The 18667-nt window shown below is 33.9% G+C and overlaps 2 protein-coding genes across 5 annotated transcripts; one reads left to right on the top strand and one right to left on the bottom strand.

Annotated features, from left to right (window-relative positions):
* Window positions 1–3037: 3037 nt before the first annotated feature.
* Window positions 3038–6662, top strand: LOC146910071 (coenzyme Q biosynthesis Coq4 family protein / ubiquinone biosynthesis Coq4 family protein). 3 transcript variants are annotated; one of them, XM_085723543.1, is made up of 4 exons: window positions 3038–3333; window positions 4689–4744; window positions 4850–5051; window positions 5964–6662. In XM_085723543.1, the coding sequence occupies exons 3-4, from the start codon at window positions 4869–4871 to the stop codon at window positions 6453–6455; spliced, it is 675 nt and encodes a 224-aa protein (XP_085579669.1). In that variant the 5' UTR covers window positions 3038–3333; window positions 4689–4744; window positions 4850–4868; the 3' UTR covers window positions 6456–6662. The 3 variants fall into 3 exon arrangements, with proteins under 3 accessions (XP_085579669.1, XP_085579668.1, XP_085579667.1); XM_085723542.1 differs by having other exon boundaries at window positions 4034–4744; XM_085723541.1 differs by lacking the exon at window positions 4689–4744.
* Window positions 6663–9185: 2523 nt separating this feature from the next.
* LOC146910070 (F-box protein At4g02760-like) lies at window positions 9186–15307 on the bottom strand. 2 transcript variants are annotated; one of them, XM_085723539.1, is made up of 13 exons: window positions 14954–15307; window positions 14106–14281; window positions 12951–13148; window positions 12754–12864; window positions 12305–12390; window positions 12109–12230; window positions 10901–10965; window positions 10732–10804; window positions 10589–10651; window positions 10446–10510; window positions 10271–10345; window positions 9920–10173; window positions 9186–9535 (listed from the first exon to the last, which is right to left on the bottom strand). In XM_085723539.1, exons 1-12 carry the CDS (start codon window positions 15275–15277, stop codon window positions 9972–9974), a joined length of 1560 nt encoding a protein of 519 aa, XP_085579665.1. In that variant the 5' UTR covers window positions 15278–15307; the 3' UTR covers window positions 9186–9535; window positions 9920–9971. The 2 variants fall into 2 exon arrangements, with proteins under 2 accessions (XP_085579665.1, XP_085579666.1); XM_085723540.1 differs by having other exon boundaries at window positions 9186–9527.
* Between the last annotated feature and the right edge of the window lie 3360 nt (window positions 15308–18667).

Here is an 18667-nt window from a genome sequence, read left to right as displayed (position 1 = left end):
TAGCTTTTGGTTGGATAATGGGGGGACAAAGATCTCCTGAAAAACCTTTTTAGTAGACTTTTTGAATTATCGTCAGTTAAAGATAGGTGTGTTGTAGAGATTATAGTGGAGGGAGGAGGTGTAAGAAAGATGAATTGCATTTGGAGAAAAAGTTATTTCAATAGGAGGAGGAGTTTGTGGTTGTTTGCAATGAGATGGTGTTAGGGTCTATTAAGAGGGATGGCGAGGAGGACCGTCAGAGGCGGTAGATTCAAGTTATTAAGTTAAAGATGTTTGTCGTGTTTTGAGTGGTGAAATTTTGGAGGTCATGGGATGGGCCAAAGACTCGTGGAGTCTAATAATACCCTAAAACATGTCGGTGCTAGCATGGAGTCTCTTTCTCTTTGTGTTAGTGGATGTGGTAATTTTGAAACTGAGAATCATATTATTATTTTTTTGGTTGTCCAGTGTTATCGGTTACCTGGAGGGAGACATTGAAATGGTTGGGGTAATCCGATAGCCTTTAATTAAATGGGTTATGCTCATCTCGAAATCTCCAAAGGTCCTGTGTTCAGCTGTAAAAATGTTAAGGGAAAGTTAGACGTTATTTAGTTCTCTAATATTTCTACAATTTTGAAGGTTCAAAATGCAATCATCTTTAAGCAAGAAGGCTTCAATTGGGAAAAGGTGGTGGATTTTGACATATTCTTGGTCTTGGATCAATGTCCAAAGATTTTACTTTTTCTCTAAATCAGTGGTTGTTGAATCCATTGAGTTGATTGAGTGATGATTGGTATATTGAGATTGAGGTTCAATGATTGGTATATGTTAATAACAAATTCCCCTAACATATTAACTATTGACATTTTTTAATTAAAATACTCCAGTTTGAGTCTTAAAATAATTAGTAAGTTTATATATTAGTAGGGGTGGACATAGTTCGGTTATTGAAGAAAACCGAACCAAATCGAACTGAATCGTTGAAATGGTTTGAAGAAACCGAACCATTTTAGGTTTGGAACGAACCAAACTTATGGTTCGATTAACCATTTTGTTACCTACGAACCGAGTCGAATTGAACCAAAATCAATATTTTGATCTTAAATGTATTTTTTAGTACTTTTGTGAATTTAATTGTGTTTTTCTTTGTCTTTTTTAATGTAATTGCAAATCTATATTGGTCTTGATTCTTTTTTTTTCCTGGTCAAGTAGCCTATCTGTTAGAATTGTCCGGGGTTCGAACCTCGGCCCCTGCACATAACAATGCATGTCCCTATCAACTGAGCTATGCTCATTGGGACGTCTTGATTCTATATTAACCAAAATCACATTAACTTTATTTTAGTTATGTAATATCGAACGAAAATCATTATTCTGAACCGAAATGTATTTTTAGGCTTCAAGTGTGAGAAATTTCTTTTCAGCATTTACCATGAAAAAGCACAATCAAACAACTATGAAAAGTCAAAGGATGCCATGTTGAGTTGATGCTACTTCTGTATTTCCTTACTTATTTTCCTTTTGATAACCACACTACAGGCATTGCCTCACATTAATCACAAGGTCCAACTAATATATTCGCGTTCTGAATTATGTTCACTAGTAGTAACTACTATGAATTCATTACTAGCAAGCATATTTCGAACTCTTTTGAAGAGTTTAACAATTGATGTATGCTATGGAATCGCATGCACAGAGACCCTCAAACATAGTGCAGTTTGATCATATTAAATTCTCATATAATGAACTTGTGTTAAACATATATGTGCATGAAGTAAAGGATCCAAACGAAAAAAATAAATCATATTATTCTCCTCTTCAAACCATCCAATTTTTTTTTTCATGAATCATGCACCTTTATTTTAGGGTTCTAAATTATTCACTAACAGCAATTTACAGTGTCATCCATTACAGTTATGCCAATTCTCAAGCTATTTAATGGAAGGGGAAAAAAAGGGGGAATTAGTCACTTTAGTCCCTGAATGGGGAACGATTCGTCAATTTAGTCCCTGAATGCAGATAAATTGCAAAATAGTCCCTGAATGTAGACTTTGTTAGTCAATTTAGTCCCTGAATGCAGACTCCGTTAGTCAATTTAGTCCCTGAATGTGGACTTCGTTAGTCACTTTAGTCCCTGAAATTGACCATGCAGGGACTGTTTTGCATATTATCTGCATTCAGGGACTAAATTGACGAATCGTTCCCCATTCAGAGACTAAAGTGACTAATTCCTCGGAAAAAAAGTAGATAAAAATATTTTGAACTATAGTCAATTGAATACAATAGCCACATACATCACATTAACTATTAATGTAATTGCAAATCTACATTGGTCTTGATTCTATATTAAACATTTTTATTATCCGTTAAGAAATGGTTAATTATGCTGAGTTTATATTATGTTATGTTATGAAATGATTTCTCAATGTGTAAGTTATAGTCTAACTCTCCGCTTACTCAAAATCATGAATTTCATAATCTCAAACTTATGGTGCATGAAATCATTGTGATGACAAATTGGTGAACTATAGGCTAACTGTTCAATTTGATGTTTGTTGGTACGACCTCCCCACCTACATTTTGGAAGAACTATAGTCTTCCTCTCGCCATATTTACTTATTTCTATCTTTTTTCTAAATGCAATAATAAAAAAAAGGGACAAACAAGCACGTATGGTCCGGTCCTAAAAAATTTGGTAATCCGGGCGAAACATTAAAATTGTGCACTTTTAATTATTTCAATATTTTTCTTGTATTTTTTGTTATAAAAGATTCATTTATAATCAAAGTTATCTAAAAATATATTTTTAATATAATTAATCAAAACAAATTAAAAAGAAATATATCTATATAGTAATACCTATTAAGTAAAAATAATAATTCGTTATCTAAATTTAATTGTGGGACCAAAATGAAAACTCGAAATTATTTAGGGGACCAACGAATCAAATAAGCCTTGAACTTATTTCTCATCACTGATTATAGCTTATTTTGAAGGAGTTAATTGTTTTTTAAAAAAAATAATCAAGATAAAAACATCAATAATTGTTCAATGAGTTATCTCCTCAGAAAAAATATGTCCGACGAAGACCTTGTTGCCTCAATGTGAAATCGCCGCTGTCCCTAAACCGTTGAAATCGCCGTTCGTGTGTAATTTTCACTCTCTTCAATTAACCGTTGCCACCACCGGCGTCTTCTCCGACTAACTATTTCTCACATTCTCGGATATAAAACGCAGCGGCGCCACCGTCCACCACCACGTGCTACCCTCTTCACCCTGTGGCTCGCGATTGTTTTTGTTCCGAATCTCTATTTAGTTCGTGCGACCACCGCCCTCCTCTGTCCAACACATCAGGTTTTCTTTCTAACACTCAACAGAATGAATGAATCTCCTTTTTTTGCTTTAAATTACGGTTTTTTGATTTTGGATTTGTTTATATGACTCTAATAGTGTTTAATTGGTTATGAAATTGGGATTATAAGTAATATATTTGTGTTGTGACACCATTGTTAGGGTTTTGATGCCTCCAAAATTTGGGATTTTGTGAATTGTGATTATGCAATTGGAGTTTTTTTTTTTTTTTTTTGGGTCCAAAATTGGTACTAATTTGTTGTTATTGTTATTGATATGACTCTGCTTGACCGTTGTTATTGTTGCTCTTGATATGCCCAAATGATTATTATTTCACTTTTCATATCAATCTTCTAACACAATTGAGCTACTTCAAGGAAGTAGTGAAGTTATTAAAGCAAACACTAGGTGATAAAAAAAACAAAAAGGTTTTCAGCAATGTTATATACTTGTTTAATATTGGAGGCAACAATTACTTTGGCATTCACAACCAAAAACCTAATGTCACTGGTTATACTGAAGACAATTTGTCAAGATGGTGATAGACAACTTGACCAATACACTGAAATTTAGTTTTTATTCAAAGTTAAAATATTTGATCAAGACCCTAATATGTCAGTTTCTTGCAACCATATGTTACCCATATTCTTAGTTCTTTTGAATTCTTTCTTAGCAATTTGATTGTGGGAAGTTTATATTCTAGGAGGCAGAAAAATTGCATTATGCAGTTGCAGGGCCTTTGTGTTGTGTCCCAAAAGCTAGAGCGATGAATACTCAAATGGGTGGAGGCTTAGATGAAATAGCATCAATTAAGAATTTGTAGAGAACACGGCAGAGCTCTTTCAATAGAATTGAAGAAATTAGTAAGCATTTTATTAGGATTAAGTTTATGATTATAGTAATAATTATAATTATTATGTTCAAAAGTTTGAACCTCCTGATCGAGGGTCTAGTCAACGCCACTGTTAGTACCTGACAAGGATGTATGACGTGGCATAGAGGCGTTAATGAAGCTGTTGAATTAATGCATGACACGCAGCGAAAAAAAAATCAACGGCTAAGATTAAAGCGACTAACGGGTGTTGGAGTTGGGGACTACTTTGTATTTTTTTCCCGAGTCAGGGACTGTTTTGACAACGAGGTGCACATCAGGGATCAAAATGACTGTTTCCCAGTAAAATCCAGTCAAAGTCTTACTTTTTTATATTATATCATTAATTATGAATACAATTAAAAAAAATGGAGTAATGTTGTAAAATATTAATTTTACCTATGTATTTCAAAGTAAATCACTGAGAGGGATGATATTGGTATTTTGTGGGCAAACCTGTTTCTCCTTCTCTTCAACCTTCGCACAGCATCACGCCACCGTCGATCAATCCCACACCGCTGTTGAAACGCCGCACACGATCTGGTTCTTGTCTTGTCTGTTTTTGTTACTTTTCCTCTCATTTTCCCCTCAAACCCTGTGATTGAATTCCGTGAATGAGTGATAATAATAAGGTTCTGTTGTGATCAGATTTTACAAAGTAGTTAGAATGGTGGGAGGCGGTACAATCAAGCTGAAGACATGGCAGCAGGCGGCTGTGGCATTAGGTTCTGCAGTTGGAGCACTTTTGGATCCACGAAGAGCTGATTTGATAGCAGCTCTTGGTGAAACAACTGGAAAGCCTGCCTTTGAAAGGGTTCTTCAAAGGATGAAATCTTCCCCTGAAGGAAGGGTCAGTAATTGTTTCCCCTTCCCTTATTAATTATTTTCGTGTTCTTTTATTCTTTCAATAACATGTTTGTTTGCCTTGCTCATCATGTTATGAGTCCCACATTAGATAAGATATGAGTTCGTTAGTGCTAACCTTTAGAAGTTGGTTTTGTAAAGTTGAGTTAGGCTTGATATTTTAGGATGGTATGAGTCTGTTCAAAATCTGTTGGACTACCACAAACTACCGCTATCGGGCCACTAGTACTTACTATTTAGGCGTGAGAGTGTGTGCTAAGAGTCCCATATTGGATGAAATATGATTTGAAAATTTGATAAGTGGAGGCATTGCACACCTTACAAACCGATTTCGCAGGGTTGAGTTAGTTAGACCAACCAAAGTTTTATGATATCTTCTTGGTTTTTGTTGATGTTAAATGCTGAGTACCCTTTGTTAATTTAGTAACAAAAATAGTTTATATTTCGAGGCAACACAAAGTCTTGAGTTGCAAATAACAACCCACTATTGTTGTGGTGAAGCGAAGAGTGTTACATGGTGAACCAACTCATGTTGAAAAGTAACAATGTTTTGCAATTGTGAATGTGAAAATACAACTCAGGAGGCAATACCTACATCGGTGACAAATTTTTGTAATTGTGAATGTGAAAATACGACTCAGGAGGCAATACCCACATCGGTGACAAATTTTTGATAGAGCTGTGATTTCTTTTGGAATATTATGTCGTGTCACTAATTTTTCGAATTTCAAAATTCTAGACAGCATATAAGGATGATTATTGCTTCATTTCTTCAGATTAAAGGGGTTATCAATAGTCATCACTAAACATGATTCTCATTGCTATCTCTGAAATAAAAATGCATTTTCTGTTAAACAGCTAATACCAATGCATTTGCTTTCACAACCTTGTTTGACAGGCAGTACTGTTGGAGCGCCCTCGTGTTGTATCTGCAAATGTAGGACATGCTTGGGACCTGCCAGCTAATACATTTGGTGCTGCCTATGCTAGATTTATGGGATCCAGGAACTTTTCACCAGATGATCGACCTCCTGTGCGCTTCATGGATACAGATGAGTTGGCCTATGTTGCCATGCGAGCTCGTGAAGTCCATGACTTCTGGCATACCCTTTTTGACCTTCCCACTAACTTGATTGGGGAGTCAGCGCTAAAGGTAATTGAGTTTGAGCAGATGTATCTTCCTATGTGTATGATGTCTGTTATAGGGGGCACAGCAAGATTCAGCGAAAAACAAAGAAAATTGTTTTATCAGCACTACTTCCCCTGGGCTGTTCGTGCTGGCACACAGTGCAATGATCTCATGTGTGTGTATTATGAGCAGCATTTTCATGAAGATTTGGAAGATGTTCGCAGAAAATTGGGAATTATTCCTGTTCCTGCTATTCCTTGACTGAATGCTTTCTGAGCTGATGAGTTTATATTTATTTTTCTGGTTATTATAGCTGATGGTAGAATAGTGCAATCATATTTTGTTTTTTTAATAATATCCGGTGCAGAAGCTATCTCCAATATTTAGTTGGTGAGTTTTGTATAGGTTGGATTTTATCAATGACTTGTATATCATGATCAATTTAAATAGACTAATCCACATTTCCTATAGTGATTCTTCAACCAATATAATTGTAGCCAATGAATTTCATGTATGACCAGATATTGAAAGCATAATCGCTTTTATCTGGACGAAATCTTATCTATAACTATTCATCGGTTGTCGAAAGCGCCCGATAGTGTTGCATTTGCGGAAGAGCATGGCATAGCAACTGCTCGCTGCCACATGAGTCACTGACTCAATGGTGTGTCGCTTATTATGGATGTGACCGGAGACGAGGGATTGTGGCTCAGTTTCACAATTCAGTATGAGTATGGACGGACACACTAGAGATGGTAGCTTGAAAATCTAAAAGCACGCTTAAACTCGTTTTAGTGGATAGCAGGAGCATGTTGTGATTTAAAATCTCGATCAAATGCCCCTCATGTCAATTGCTTTTTTTTATTTAAATGGATGTCAATTGCTTTTTTAAAAATTCCCTTGTCATTGTTACCTGAACTATAAAACAAATAATCATGATCCTTAAGTCACCACTCATATTCGAGTTCAGGTATGCTCCATTTTCCTCGTGCTCCATTTAGTCCATTGAAGTAATGGATGTATGACACGTGGCAAATAAATATCCAAGGGTTGAGATCAAAATTGAAGGATTGCATGTTTGTTAAAGGAAAAAATACGCTCCCTCCTCTCCTTTCTGTGCAATACGCTTCCTCTTTCTATTATCACCGCTCACCGCAGTTTAGAATAAAGCAACAATTGATTCAAAAATTTCAGTTTGCAGAAATTCAGCATCCATGATTTCAGTTTTAACAATTCTTCATATGAGTATGAATAATCTCTTCATATGAATAAATTCACATTCCTTTTTACTAATCTAATTGTTATAAAATCAAAACAAATACAACATCCATGATTTTGTAACATGACGAATGCGATGCTTTTTTCTTAATGGTGTATAAGGATAACAAATGCATTGATCAATGCATAGAAGATTGCAAGGGAGATGTTTCAGATTCATGGAATTTTGTAGTTACTCCCTAAAATGGCGGTGAGATGTGATGGAAGGAAGAGGGAGGGTATAGTCGTGAGAAAGGGAAAAGGGAACATGGTATTTTATTTTAATTTCAACCCTTGAATATTTGTTTGCCATGTGTCGTACATCCATGACTTAAATTGACTAAATGAAGTGTGAGGTAAATGGAGCATACCTAAACTCCTCATATTCATTCCTTTTTTATGGCTTTTCTAAATAGTTCATTTAAATGGGTAAAAGGTATGTTATCCCATCAGGAACGTTCTTTTGGTCCCTCTACTTACTTTTTATTCTAAAATACAACCTTCAAGAGTTATCTTCCAAAACCTTTAAAAACACGAAAAATATCATTGAAGAGTCATCTCTCAAACGGTTTACGCATATGTGGAGTCCAAAAGAACAACCATATCACATACGGGACTACCAAAATCAGGGTCAAGTGAATCAATCACCCATGGCGTTTGTCTGGGAAAAAAACTAGGACTGATTTTCGTTATGGGTATCAGTGACAGGTCTACCTTATACAAAAATCAGGGCAGCTGTCCCCAACTAAATTATTTATTTTGCCACTAATTGTTGATATTAGTTTTTTTTTACCACGAAATGATTTTAGCTTTTATTCACTAAAAATTAACTGCCGCCCCTATTAAAAATTATTCAATAATCTTAATTGTGAAGAATCAAATGCACAATTGTGTTTTATCAAAAAATAAATCACAATGGTGAGAGATAAATTGTAAAATGGTTGTTTGATCACGTGCATAAAAAAATATATTTTTGATTATTTATTTGTCTTCAATGTTTTGAAATATATAATGATAGAATTTTTAATTTTTTTCTTAACAAATAATGATGTCATCATTTTATTGCTTATACATTTTATGAAGAATGGTTTTTTTACATTACAATTTTGATGTCGAATACGGTTGTTGTTCTATGATTTCTAATTCTATGTGTGGTTTCTAAATGCGTGAAAGTTATACAAGATACAAAGTAAACTTGAGATAAACACATAGAATGACAATATGACATACAATATGTCTGAATATTACCGTCATATATGTTTAATGGTTTTGAACGTGGAAACATACTCATGGCAGCCACACTAGGGAAAGATTGCACCAGCTATTACTTTGACTGGAAACAAAGTTTTGTGCATTTGATAATGTGTAAAAAAGATTATTCACATGACTAGCTTTCTTTTTCAACGTGTAGAAGGTGAACTGTGGATGTAATTAGTTCATTTGTTGATTGCCAGGGAAAAAAGTGTGTTCACAATTAATGACGAGGAATACGTTTAATTTAACTGAAGTTGATAGACCGTGCTAGATAATAAGTAGTAACATTTCTTTAGACAATTGAGATTAAACACCGTGCTAGATAGTACGTAACATTTCTTTAGGCAATTGAGATTAAACTGTCTAAAGAGAAATGATTAGTTCATGAGATCGCATGATCAAAACTTGGTTACCACCAATAATACCTGAAAAAATCAGTTAAAATTTATTTTGTTCGGAATGAATGTTATGCTGATAATGTAAGCAAATAATTGTTTATTATATTTTATTATGCAAAATAGACAGCTAGTGTCAAAGGGAGACATCATTCATATGATTGAATCTATCCTGCACATTAGAGCCAATAAGAGAGCACAAAATTTCCGCGTTATATGGAAAATCCACCTCTCTTTTAGGGGTTGGACTGGGATGGAGTGGCCATATACATTCTGCAAATATGGAAACCAAGAGCAATAACAAAATTGCTACAAACTCCACAATGATGAACTCAAGAGAGTCGGTGAAGTGCAAAATTAAAGTTGAGACGATCCAAGGTCCGCAGTTGGCGTTGATCCTGGTGACCGGCATATCCTTCTTCCCCTACTGCTCCCCTAGTGGATAAATTTTAAAGCAAATAACAAATATTAGGAAACGCAAGAGTTGAACAAAACTGATGAAATGGCTACTAAGAAACATTGAATCACAAGGAAAACAAGCTTCTGGACCTTACTTTTAAATTCATCCCTATCTCTAATTTCCAACAGATTTACTATATGCCTATTTGCTTCTTAAAAGAAAATAAAAAAAAATATGCCTATTTGTCACATGTCAACCATGACATTCACCAAAAGGTCAGAACACCATGCATCTATTCCTTCACAATCATCTACAAAAGCTTGTACCCTAGGTCAACCCAAGGGCACCATATATCTATTTTTGTAAATCCGTCATTTTCCGCACAAATATATGTAAATAGAAAAGGAGAGAGTACCAACCAACTTCACTAGATTATTGTCCTTTTCAATTAATGGCGACATTGAAAATTGGTTACAGGTTCAGATTGTTCTCCTCATCTGAACTTTCCCCGTAAATCACCGCATCTTGTCCTTCCTCATTGCCACTAACATGGTCGCTGTAGTAGCTGCTTTCAGATGTACTCATAAAAATCGATCCATCTGACGTGTGGTTGCTAAATTGCGATAACAGACTTATATCACTATTCATGTCAGTATCACATGTCTCAACGTAGCTGCAACACAATCCAGCGCGATAAAAATTAGCAACTGTCAGAATTAAGATTTTTGAAACGAAAAAAACCCTTGACCCTATTCGAAAGAATATCTAACCTTCCTTCTGATGGATACTCCGCCACCACACGCATACCAGGCCTTGCCTCCAAAACCTGCTTTATAGGCATAATACTGCAACATATAACCAGAAATATGTAATTAAATACATAAAGAAACGACAACAGTCATTCAGAAAATTAAAGAATCACATCAATAAATGATAATCATTTACCTAGAGTTGTAGCACCTGTGATACCAGTCAGCTTCACATGCTAAGCCTTCCCTATTGGATATGTCCTGTTTAATGGCAAGAGTGAGAATCGAGAAGAAACTCTACTCTCATTTTTAGCAATGTAAAAATTTCCATGTACCCACAAGATGTTTAAGCAATTTGAAATCTCCTTCAAGAATCGCTATCAACAACCTAGCAACTTCGATCTGCGCATGAATCATTAGCATTTCAGAGACAGTTTTGGAAATAAAATACAGAACCCACCAGAAATCTATTATAACCCCACCTCTTTGAGATGCATGCAATCCCTTAAAATTAAGACCTCGAGGAAATTCCCACCATTGCAGCCTCCAAGGTTCCTGAAAAATCAAGGTTTTATATTTTTCGAACCGACTATCTCAAGAGACGGATAGAATCTGAAGGATTCTTGCAAAGTATCGTAAGAAATAACTAACCTTAAGAAACTTCCTGTGATTGAATATGATGATGAAAAATCAACATATTGCAGTTTCCGAAATCCCTGCAAATGCAAATTGAAATTAATGCAAAATATGGGACTTTACTTTTACTCGGATAAAAATAAGAATTATTAGAATACAAAGTAATTTTCTAGTATTAATGGCACAAACTTTAAAACAGAAACTCTAGCTTTAAATACCACATAAGTAGATATCAAGAAGATATATTTGCCACTGCTTTCCTCTGATACTCTTTGGTTCAAATGAGGAAAGGGAAAATAAAGTAATTTACTATCTCCTTCCTAATTTGGCTTGAGGCAATTTCTGGACACATGTGTGTACCATTGCAAAATTATTATTCAGACAAATTGAATTTGCATACCAGCTATTAAAAGGTGAAAAGAAATTAGTAGATTATAAAACTCACATCAGAAAAGTGCAAAAATGACAACAAAATAACCAAATTGAGTGCATACATAGCTTGCTTCACTTGAATATTTACTCAATTTACAACTCTACTGCCTTTCCCTCACAGATGCCTCAACAAACTTAAGTCAAATGTAGACATCAACATCGTATATTGGTGGGAAAATATACCCCCTCCAGCTTCGAATATAAGTAACAAATATAATTTACGCTTATTAGTAAGGTATTCTCTTTTAACTTTATTGGTGTAATCTATAAAATGAATGTATTCTGCAAAATGTCCTCCGTAGAGAGTTGTTTCGTAGAAATAAAAGAGGTTACTGAAAATAGAATCTAAATTAATTGAAGGATATCCTAACAATGATATCATTAAATAGAGCACGTTTCATTGAATTTTGCCTATATTTTGGACCACCAAACTGGTGATTTTTGTTGTTTATATTTGAAACCAGAGGGTCTATTTCAACAAATATTTAAAAGGTAGAAACTCCCAAGATTAACATGTTGGAATTTTATTGCATGGGCCAGTTGGTGGAGTTTTATGGACTGGGCTTCAATGGTCAAAGCTTGGGATCCATGGTCCAAAAATTTGAACCAACAAATGGATACTAGATCTCCTTTTCCTTGTAAACATTTTAGCCCTCTCTATTCTACCAAATGTGGGACTTGTTTCTAACATACCAAGACACTGCCACAGTTCATCAAAATCTCAAATGGGTACACAATGCAAAAACTGTTGGAAATGAGAACTTAAAACAAACACTAAACTAAAAACATACCTTAACCAGTATACGAACTTTACAATCATGTAGCTTAAACCCTCGAAGAGATAAAGAAGTTAGATGAGGACAATTGTTTACTAGCTCGGAACAGGTTTGTGCTTTCAAGCTGTCATCTCTACCTAATGATTAAATCGAGATAAGCAGGGACGCAAAGTGTCTTCAAAGGAAAAGTAAAGTTGAGAAAATGACATACCTGTTCTCGAAGACTCGAAAAACAAACGCTCAATCAAGTGGCAGTTAGCACTTACTGACATTAATGTTTGCCTCAGCTCAACATGACTAGAAGTTAGCAAAAAAAAATTACCATCAATAAATACATTAGAAACAACGTTCTCTTTCTAAAGAAATGAACTAGCAAAAAGCATGAGGAGACAGGGATACATATACACATCAAATGCTAAAGACTTACGAGCAACAATAATTACATGTTGCAAATGAAACTAAAAAACTATAAAATACACCTTTCGTTATTAAAAATAAATATGCATATACATCATATCCATGTCAGAGCTTAAAAGGGAAAGGAAACAAATACGGTAATAACTAATAAAACAAAGAGTTCATAAGCAACTAGCAGTGGGAAACACTTATAAGTAATAAGGAAGAGAAAGGAATAACGAGAGTTGAAGTAAATTAACTTACATTCCAACAATTTCCAGATCAAGGAGAGAAGGGCACGCTGACAATGCACAACAAAGAGATGTGTTGTCCATTCTCTCAATATTGTAAAGGTGTAACTTTCTCAAAAGAGCCCTGCAAAAATAGAATTTAAGAGGAAATTCTAACCAAATCACTGAAAACTGAAAAGTACCGAACATTGAAGTCCATGAGAAACATACCCTGGTGCACCACCATCCCCACTTAAAGGGCTTAAACAGCATCTTGTAAGAATAGATGATTCTCTCCCTTGATGAGACCTCTTATCATTCCATGAATAGTTAGGCGCCTCTACGATAGCTTTTCTGACTGTAGAAACCGATGGTTGACAAAATCCAAGAGGACAAGCAGTAACAGGGACGACACCAAGTTTAATAGACCTTATTAAAAAAAATAAAACAGATTTATGTTAGGATACAATAAGGCAAAAAATACACCAAAAGTTAATACACATTCAGGGCTTGTTTGTTACGGATTAAAATAAAATTGATTTTGACATTGAATAATTTAGAGATTATTTTTTTAGAGATTTTATAAAAAATAAGAATTATTTTGTGTTTGCTTACTGTAATAAAAATCACTTTTTTTTAACAAATAATTAAGTTTGTTTGGATACAACTATATAAAAGGGATTTTTTATCAAAAAATTAGTTCAATCTTTTGACCCTTATTTTCTCTCTCCTCTAAAAAAATCTATTTTCTGATAAACTACTCCTAACAGCTTCTCATTTGAAGTTGTTTTTAGATTTTTTTTAGAAGCTGATTTTTTTAAAAAGCAGTTAACAAACGCATGAAATACTCTTAAAAGTGATTTATTTTTCTTAAAAAAGTTATAACAAACGGGCTCTCAAATGGAAGTTATTTTTTGAAGAAAAATTCAAATGGAAGTTAGTTTTTCCTTTTGTGATAGAAAGAGCTAATTGCTTTTCAGATTGAAAGCGCCAACAAAGTTTACAGGGTAAAAGACAATTAAAACCATTAAACTAATTATGCGCAAAATTTTAACTCGAACCAAAATAGTGTTAGGAGTATGTCCTATGTCATATTACATGAATCACTTATGACGGGAGAAAATCATTGCAGATGAGGCAGAACATCTAAACAAATAATCATAATGCAACTAAATTTCTTGTGTTTTTTTTTTCTTTCTGTTTTACAGGGAAAGGTTAAGCATGATAAGGAAATGATATGGCTGGTAGGTGATGATTCATTTTAACATTGTCAACCAGTTATGTCCTCAAAATGATCAGTTATGAAGTTACTTGAAGTTTCCTTGGCAACATTAAATTAAATATAACATTGAAGTAAAAGGATCAATAAAAACCAAACTTTCATACCTTAGTGCCTTTCCAGCTCGTTGAATCATAGTGGCAACTACTGCATTGTTAACCTTGGGAACAAGTGTTCTCAAATCAAGATTCTCATAGCACAAAGGATCTTTAGCACATTTGCTAAAAAATGAGCAAGCAGCGGATACAAAGCACAGGCTCTGAGTATCAAGCATCGAGAAGATCTGCACATCATAACACTTAATCAGTACCCAGAGATTTCACTTTTTAACAGTAAAACATGTTCAAAACCTAAATTAGCAGTTTCCCCCAGCGCTATTCACTGTTGTCAATCGCAGATCTTAGAAAATATCAGTTAGCTCAAATTCTACTACGCTGCTGTGCACCATAGAACAATAATAATTTGTTAAAATTCTGTTACACCATAGCGCCACAATTTCACAACAACAGTAGTACTAGCATGCAACTGAAAAATTTGTTTTCACTCAGCACCGGCAAACAAGTACAACCATCAATTGACTACAATAAAAGTACGAAAACATAAACTTGTGCGCGAACACATTTTCTTCCATAAACACGTTTAGTTTCTACTCTAAATCTTTTTTGGATTAAATTAAACACTCAAAAAATAGTATCAAATTAAATTAATCAAAAAGCAAATCATTCACCAAAGTTCATGAACTACACTAAATGGATGAGAATCTAAAGAAAAAGCTCAACAGTGAAAAAGTAAATCGAAAGGTTGAATCTCGAAACTAATAACATAGCATCAACTAAGCATAACATAATCATGATTAAATCGATGAATTACAAAATTATAAATAAAATTAAACAAAAAACAAAGGATAAAAAGTAAAGGTAGCGTAGGATTGAAAATTGCGAGAATCTGAGAGAACCTTGAAGGTGAGGTCAGGAGGAAGAGGCCAAACAATTGAATTATGATTATAAGCGCGTTTGCGAGAGGAGTGTTTGGCAGCATCGAGAAGTAGAGATCCCATTTTGAGAGCGCGATCGATGAGATCGGTGTCAGCAGGCATTGATTGAAGAAGATTCTCTAAGGAGAGATCGATGGAGAGAGAAGGACGATCGGAGAGGGAGAGAAATTCTTCGAGGACATGTTCGACTTCCATTCTAGGGTTTTGTGATGGACAAGGTCTCTTCGCCATTGATGAAGAAGAAGAAGATGGAATTGGAATCTCAGGTTCTGAAACCGTATCCATACCCCGAATCAATACATTATTATTATTATTAAATTATGCTATGCTATGCTGTGAGAATATAATATCATCATCATCATCATCATCGTAATATTACTGTCTCGTGATGTATGATATGATTTGATTTGATTGATTTCACATTCTACACTCACTTACTAACTTCAATCACACACTAATTCATTTCTCTAAAATAATCACACACTGTTAAATGTCTTATTAATCTAGTCGGTTATATTAGTTATATTGTGGACACTTTTACTTAAATTTAAACTGAACCTTTTTCCTTATTTATAATAGATTCTAATAAAATCGTATATTTAAAAAATTGGAATGAGATGTTAATATTAGAATATTCTCATTACATTTGATTTAAAGGTTAAATTATATTTTTTTTACTCTTTTTTTTGTCAAGTAGCCTAGTGGCTAGAGCTCACACAATTTGGAATGAGATGTTAATATTAGAATATTCTCATTACATTTGATTTAAAGGTTAAATTATATTTTTTTTACTCTTTTTTTTGGTCAAGTAGCCTAGTGGTTAGCCTAGTGGCTAGAGCTCACACAATTTAATTGTGGAGAAGTGGAGTGACCGGGGTTCGAACCCCAGCCCCTACACATAAAATGCAATATCCCTACCAACTGAGCTAAGCTCACGAGGATATATTTTTTACTCTAAACTTGTTATTACATTTTTTATGAATATGAAAATTAATTTTAAATTATTTATTTGATTATAATTATTTGATTAGATAAAAGAATAAAATAAAGTTGTAAATTAAATAATTTAAAACAAAATGATTCAAATATAGAAAAAACTTATTGGAATGTGTGCATTGCATACTTTTTAATCATTTAAATGCACAAAATTTTAGACAATATTTCTTCTTTTAGGTTTCTTAACATGTGCCCTAAGAGCATCTCCAATGGGGGGGTCCTTACTTAACAAGGACCACTTCCCGTTAAGGACCCTCCGTTGGAGGAAGAAGAAATGAGTCCCTGTTAAGGAACGAGCTACTATATAAGGACCCTCTCTCTCCTGGGTAACTAACGGGTCCGACGTTTAAAAAAGTAATAAAATGTGTACTACTTGGTCCCACTTGCATAAAGGAGTAATAAAATGTGTACTACTTGATCCCACTTGTAAAAAGGAGTAATAGATAAATTATTTTTGTTTAATGATATAAAGATAGTGGGACATATTTAAGTACTTTTTATTGGAGTCCTTATTAGTGTATTGTCATTGGAGTCATTGAGTCCTTAATAGATACTTTTATTAAAAAATTATAAATAAATGATGTGTCACGTGGGGTCCATTAAAGGAGAGAGCATCCACAATGGTAGTTCTCTAACAAGGACTCCTTAAATGGACCCCACATGACACATCACTTATTTATAATTTTTTAATAAAAGTACATATTAATGACTCAATGACTCCCATGACAATACACTAATAAGGACTTCAATGAAAAGTACTTAAATATGTCCCACTATCTTTACATCATTAAACAAAAATAATTTATCTATTACTCATTTTTACAAGTGGGACCAAGTAGTACACATTTTATTACTCCTTTATGCAAGTGGGACCAAGTAGTACACATTTTATTACTTTTTTAAACGTGGGACTCGTTAGTTACTTAGGAGAGAGATGGTCCTTATATAGTTACCCGTTCCTTAACAGGGATTCATTTTTTCTTCCTCCAATGGAGGGTCCTTAACGGGAAGTGGTCCTTGTTAAGCAAGGACCTCCTATTGGAGATGCTCAGAAAACTACCATTGTGGATGCTCTAAAGGTACAAGTTAATACTACCCAAAAAAATGTAATGTGAAATTGAATAGGAGCCACACCATCATTTCTTTCCGTACGTGTTTAAAGAGTAACTTTCAGTGCCGGTACTTGTTTTCTAGCGCCACAAGTTCAATCCCAAGGTTTATGTCACTCCACGTTTTCTACTCTCATTAGTAGTAGTAGTACTACTTCACAAAAGCTACAAAATGTTATTCTTTTTCCTTTATTATTATTATTACTCCCTCCGATCCTATTTACAAGAGAAAGTTGACTTTTTAGATACAATGAATAATTTATGTATCTAGTCAAGAATCTAAACTAAATACATAAATTATTTAATATATCTAAAAAATTAATTGTCTCTTGTAAATAGGACCGGAGGGAGTATTACAACAAAAAATATTCTCTCTTTGGAAAAATCTATTTTTAATCTCTTAAGCTTAGAGTCCTTTTTCACGATACTTGTCGTTTTTTAAGAATAATTTTCTTTCACTTTATTTGCCATTTTTAAATTTCAATGTAACATTAGTTATAAAATTTGTCAATAATATACCTACTTATTTATTGTAGAGAGATAAATAATATCATTCCGTCCCAAAATATAAACAAAAAAAAATCAAATCACACTTACTAAGAAAACTAAAACATAAGAATTTGGAGTATAATTTTTTTTTGTGTTTTCTTTGAATTAAGTTTTATAGGAAGATGTAAAAACAATTTTCATTGGTTATTGATTATGGAAAAAACTGAATGTAATTTGCATTTAATTTCATGAGAATAAATAAAAGTTTTTATTAGAAATGATGGTTTTTTTTTGTACCAAAAAAAAAAAAAGAAATGATGGTTTTTTAAAAAAATAAGATTAAATAGGATAAAAGTTTTTCTTTTTGCTTACAATTTAGGACAAAGAAAGTGCGGTTTTTTTGCTTACATTTTGGGACAGAGAGAGTATAATGCAATAATAAACGGTTACGGATATTATAAATAAACACATAATTTCTTCAAAAATAACAAAAAAAAATTGATTTCTTGGTACGCGTAATTTCCTCAAAAATGACAAGATCGTGAAACAAAGGGAGTAGTATATATTTCTTAAAAGTCGGTTTTCAAAAAATAAATTCTAAGTTGGGTGCCTTCACCACAATGCCATGACGTTCATAATATGGTGGTGAGTGACTTATGGTGCAAGGAGAGAAAAGATGGGATATAGGTAAAAATCAGTTCTTTGTTTCTACACCATGTTGCATTAGACATTCTATCTATTCCTTTATTGGATGAATACTCTAGTTTGGAAAACGGTTGAATCGGGTAATCGATTTGATGAAATGATGATGAAAGTTGAAGTTTCATCTAGAGGGAAATTGGAATAGCGTGTGGAATGTTTGTCCCTTCTAAAGCTTGTAATCTAGTGTCGAGCATAGGGAGGAGTTGTTTTGTCCGACTCGTCTCAGACTACATGATAGATAAATTTTGTGTCCTCTCAATGTGAACTTTGTCCAGAACCGATGAAGAGTGATTAGCATTTTTTTTTTCTCCCAGTGTGACAAGAGTGTCCAATGTTGGCATATAGCAGGGCTTTGATACTCGATTATCAGCAGATTGCA

Source organism: Medicago sativa, chromosome 7, assembly GCF_051527215.1.
Source record: "Medicago sativa cultivar Bolivia chromosome 7, Bolivia_mono, whole genome shotgun sequence".
Lineage (NCBI taxonomy): Eukaryota > Viridiplantae > Streptophyta > Magnoliopsida > Fabales > Fabaceae > Medicago > Medicago sativa.
This window is presented reverse-complemented; position numbering and strand designations above follow the sequence as displayed.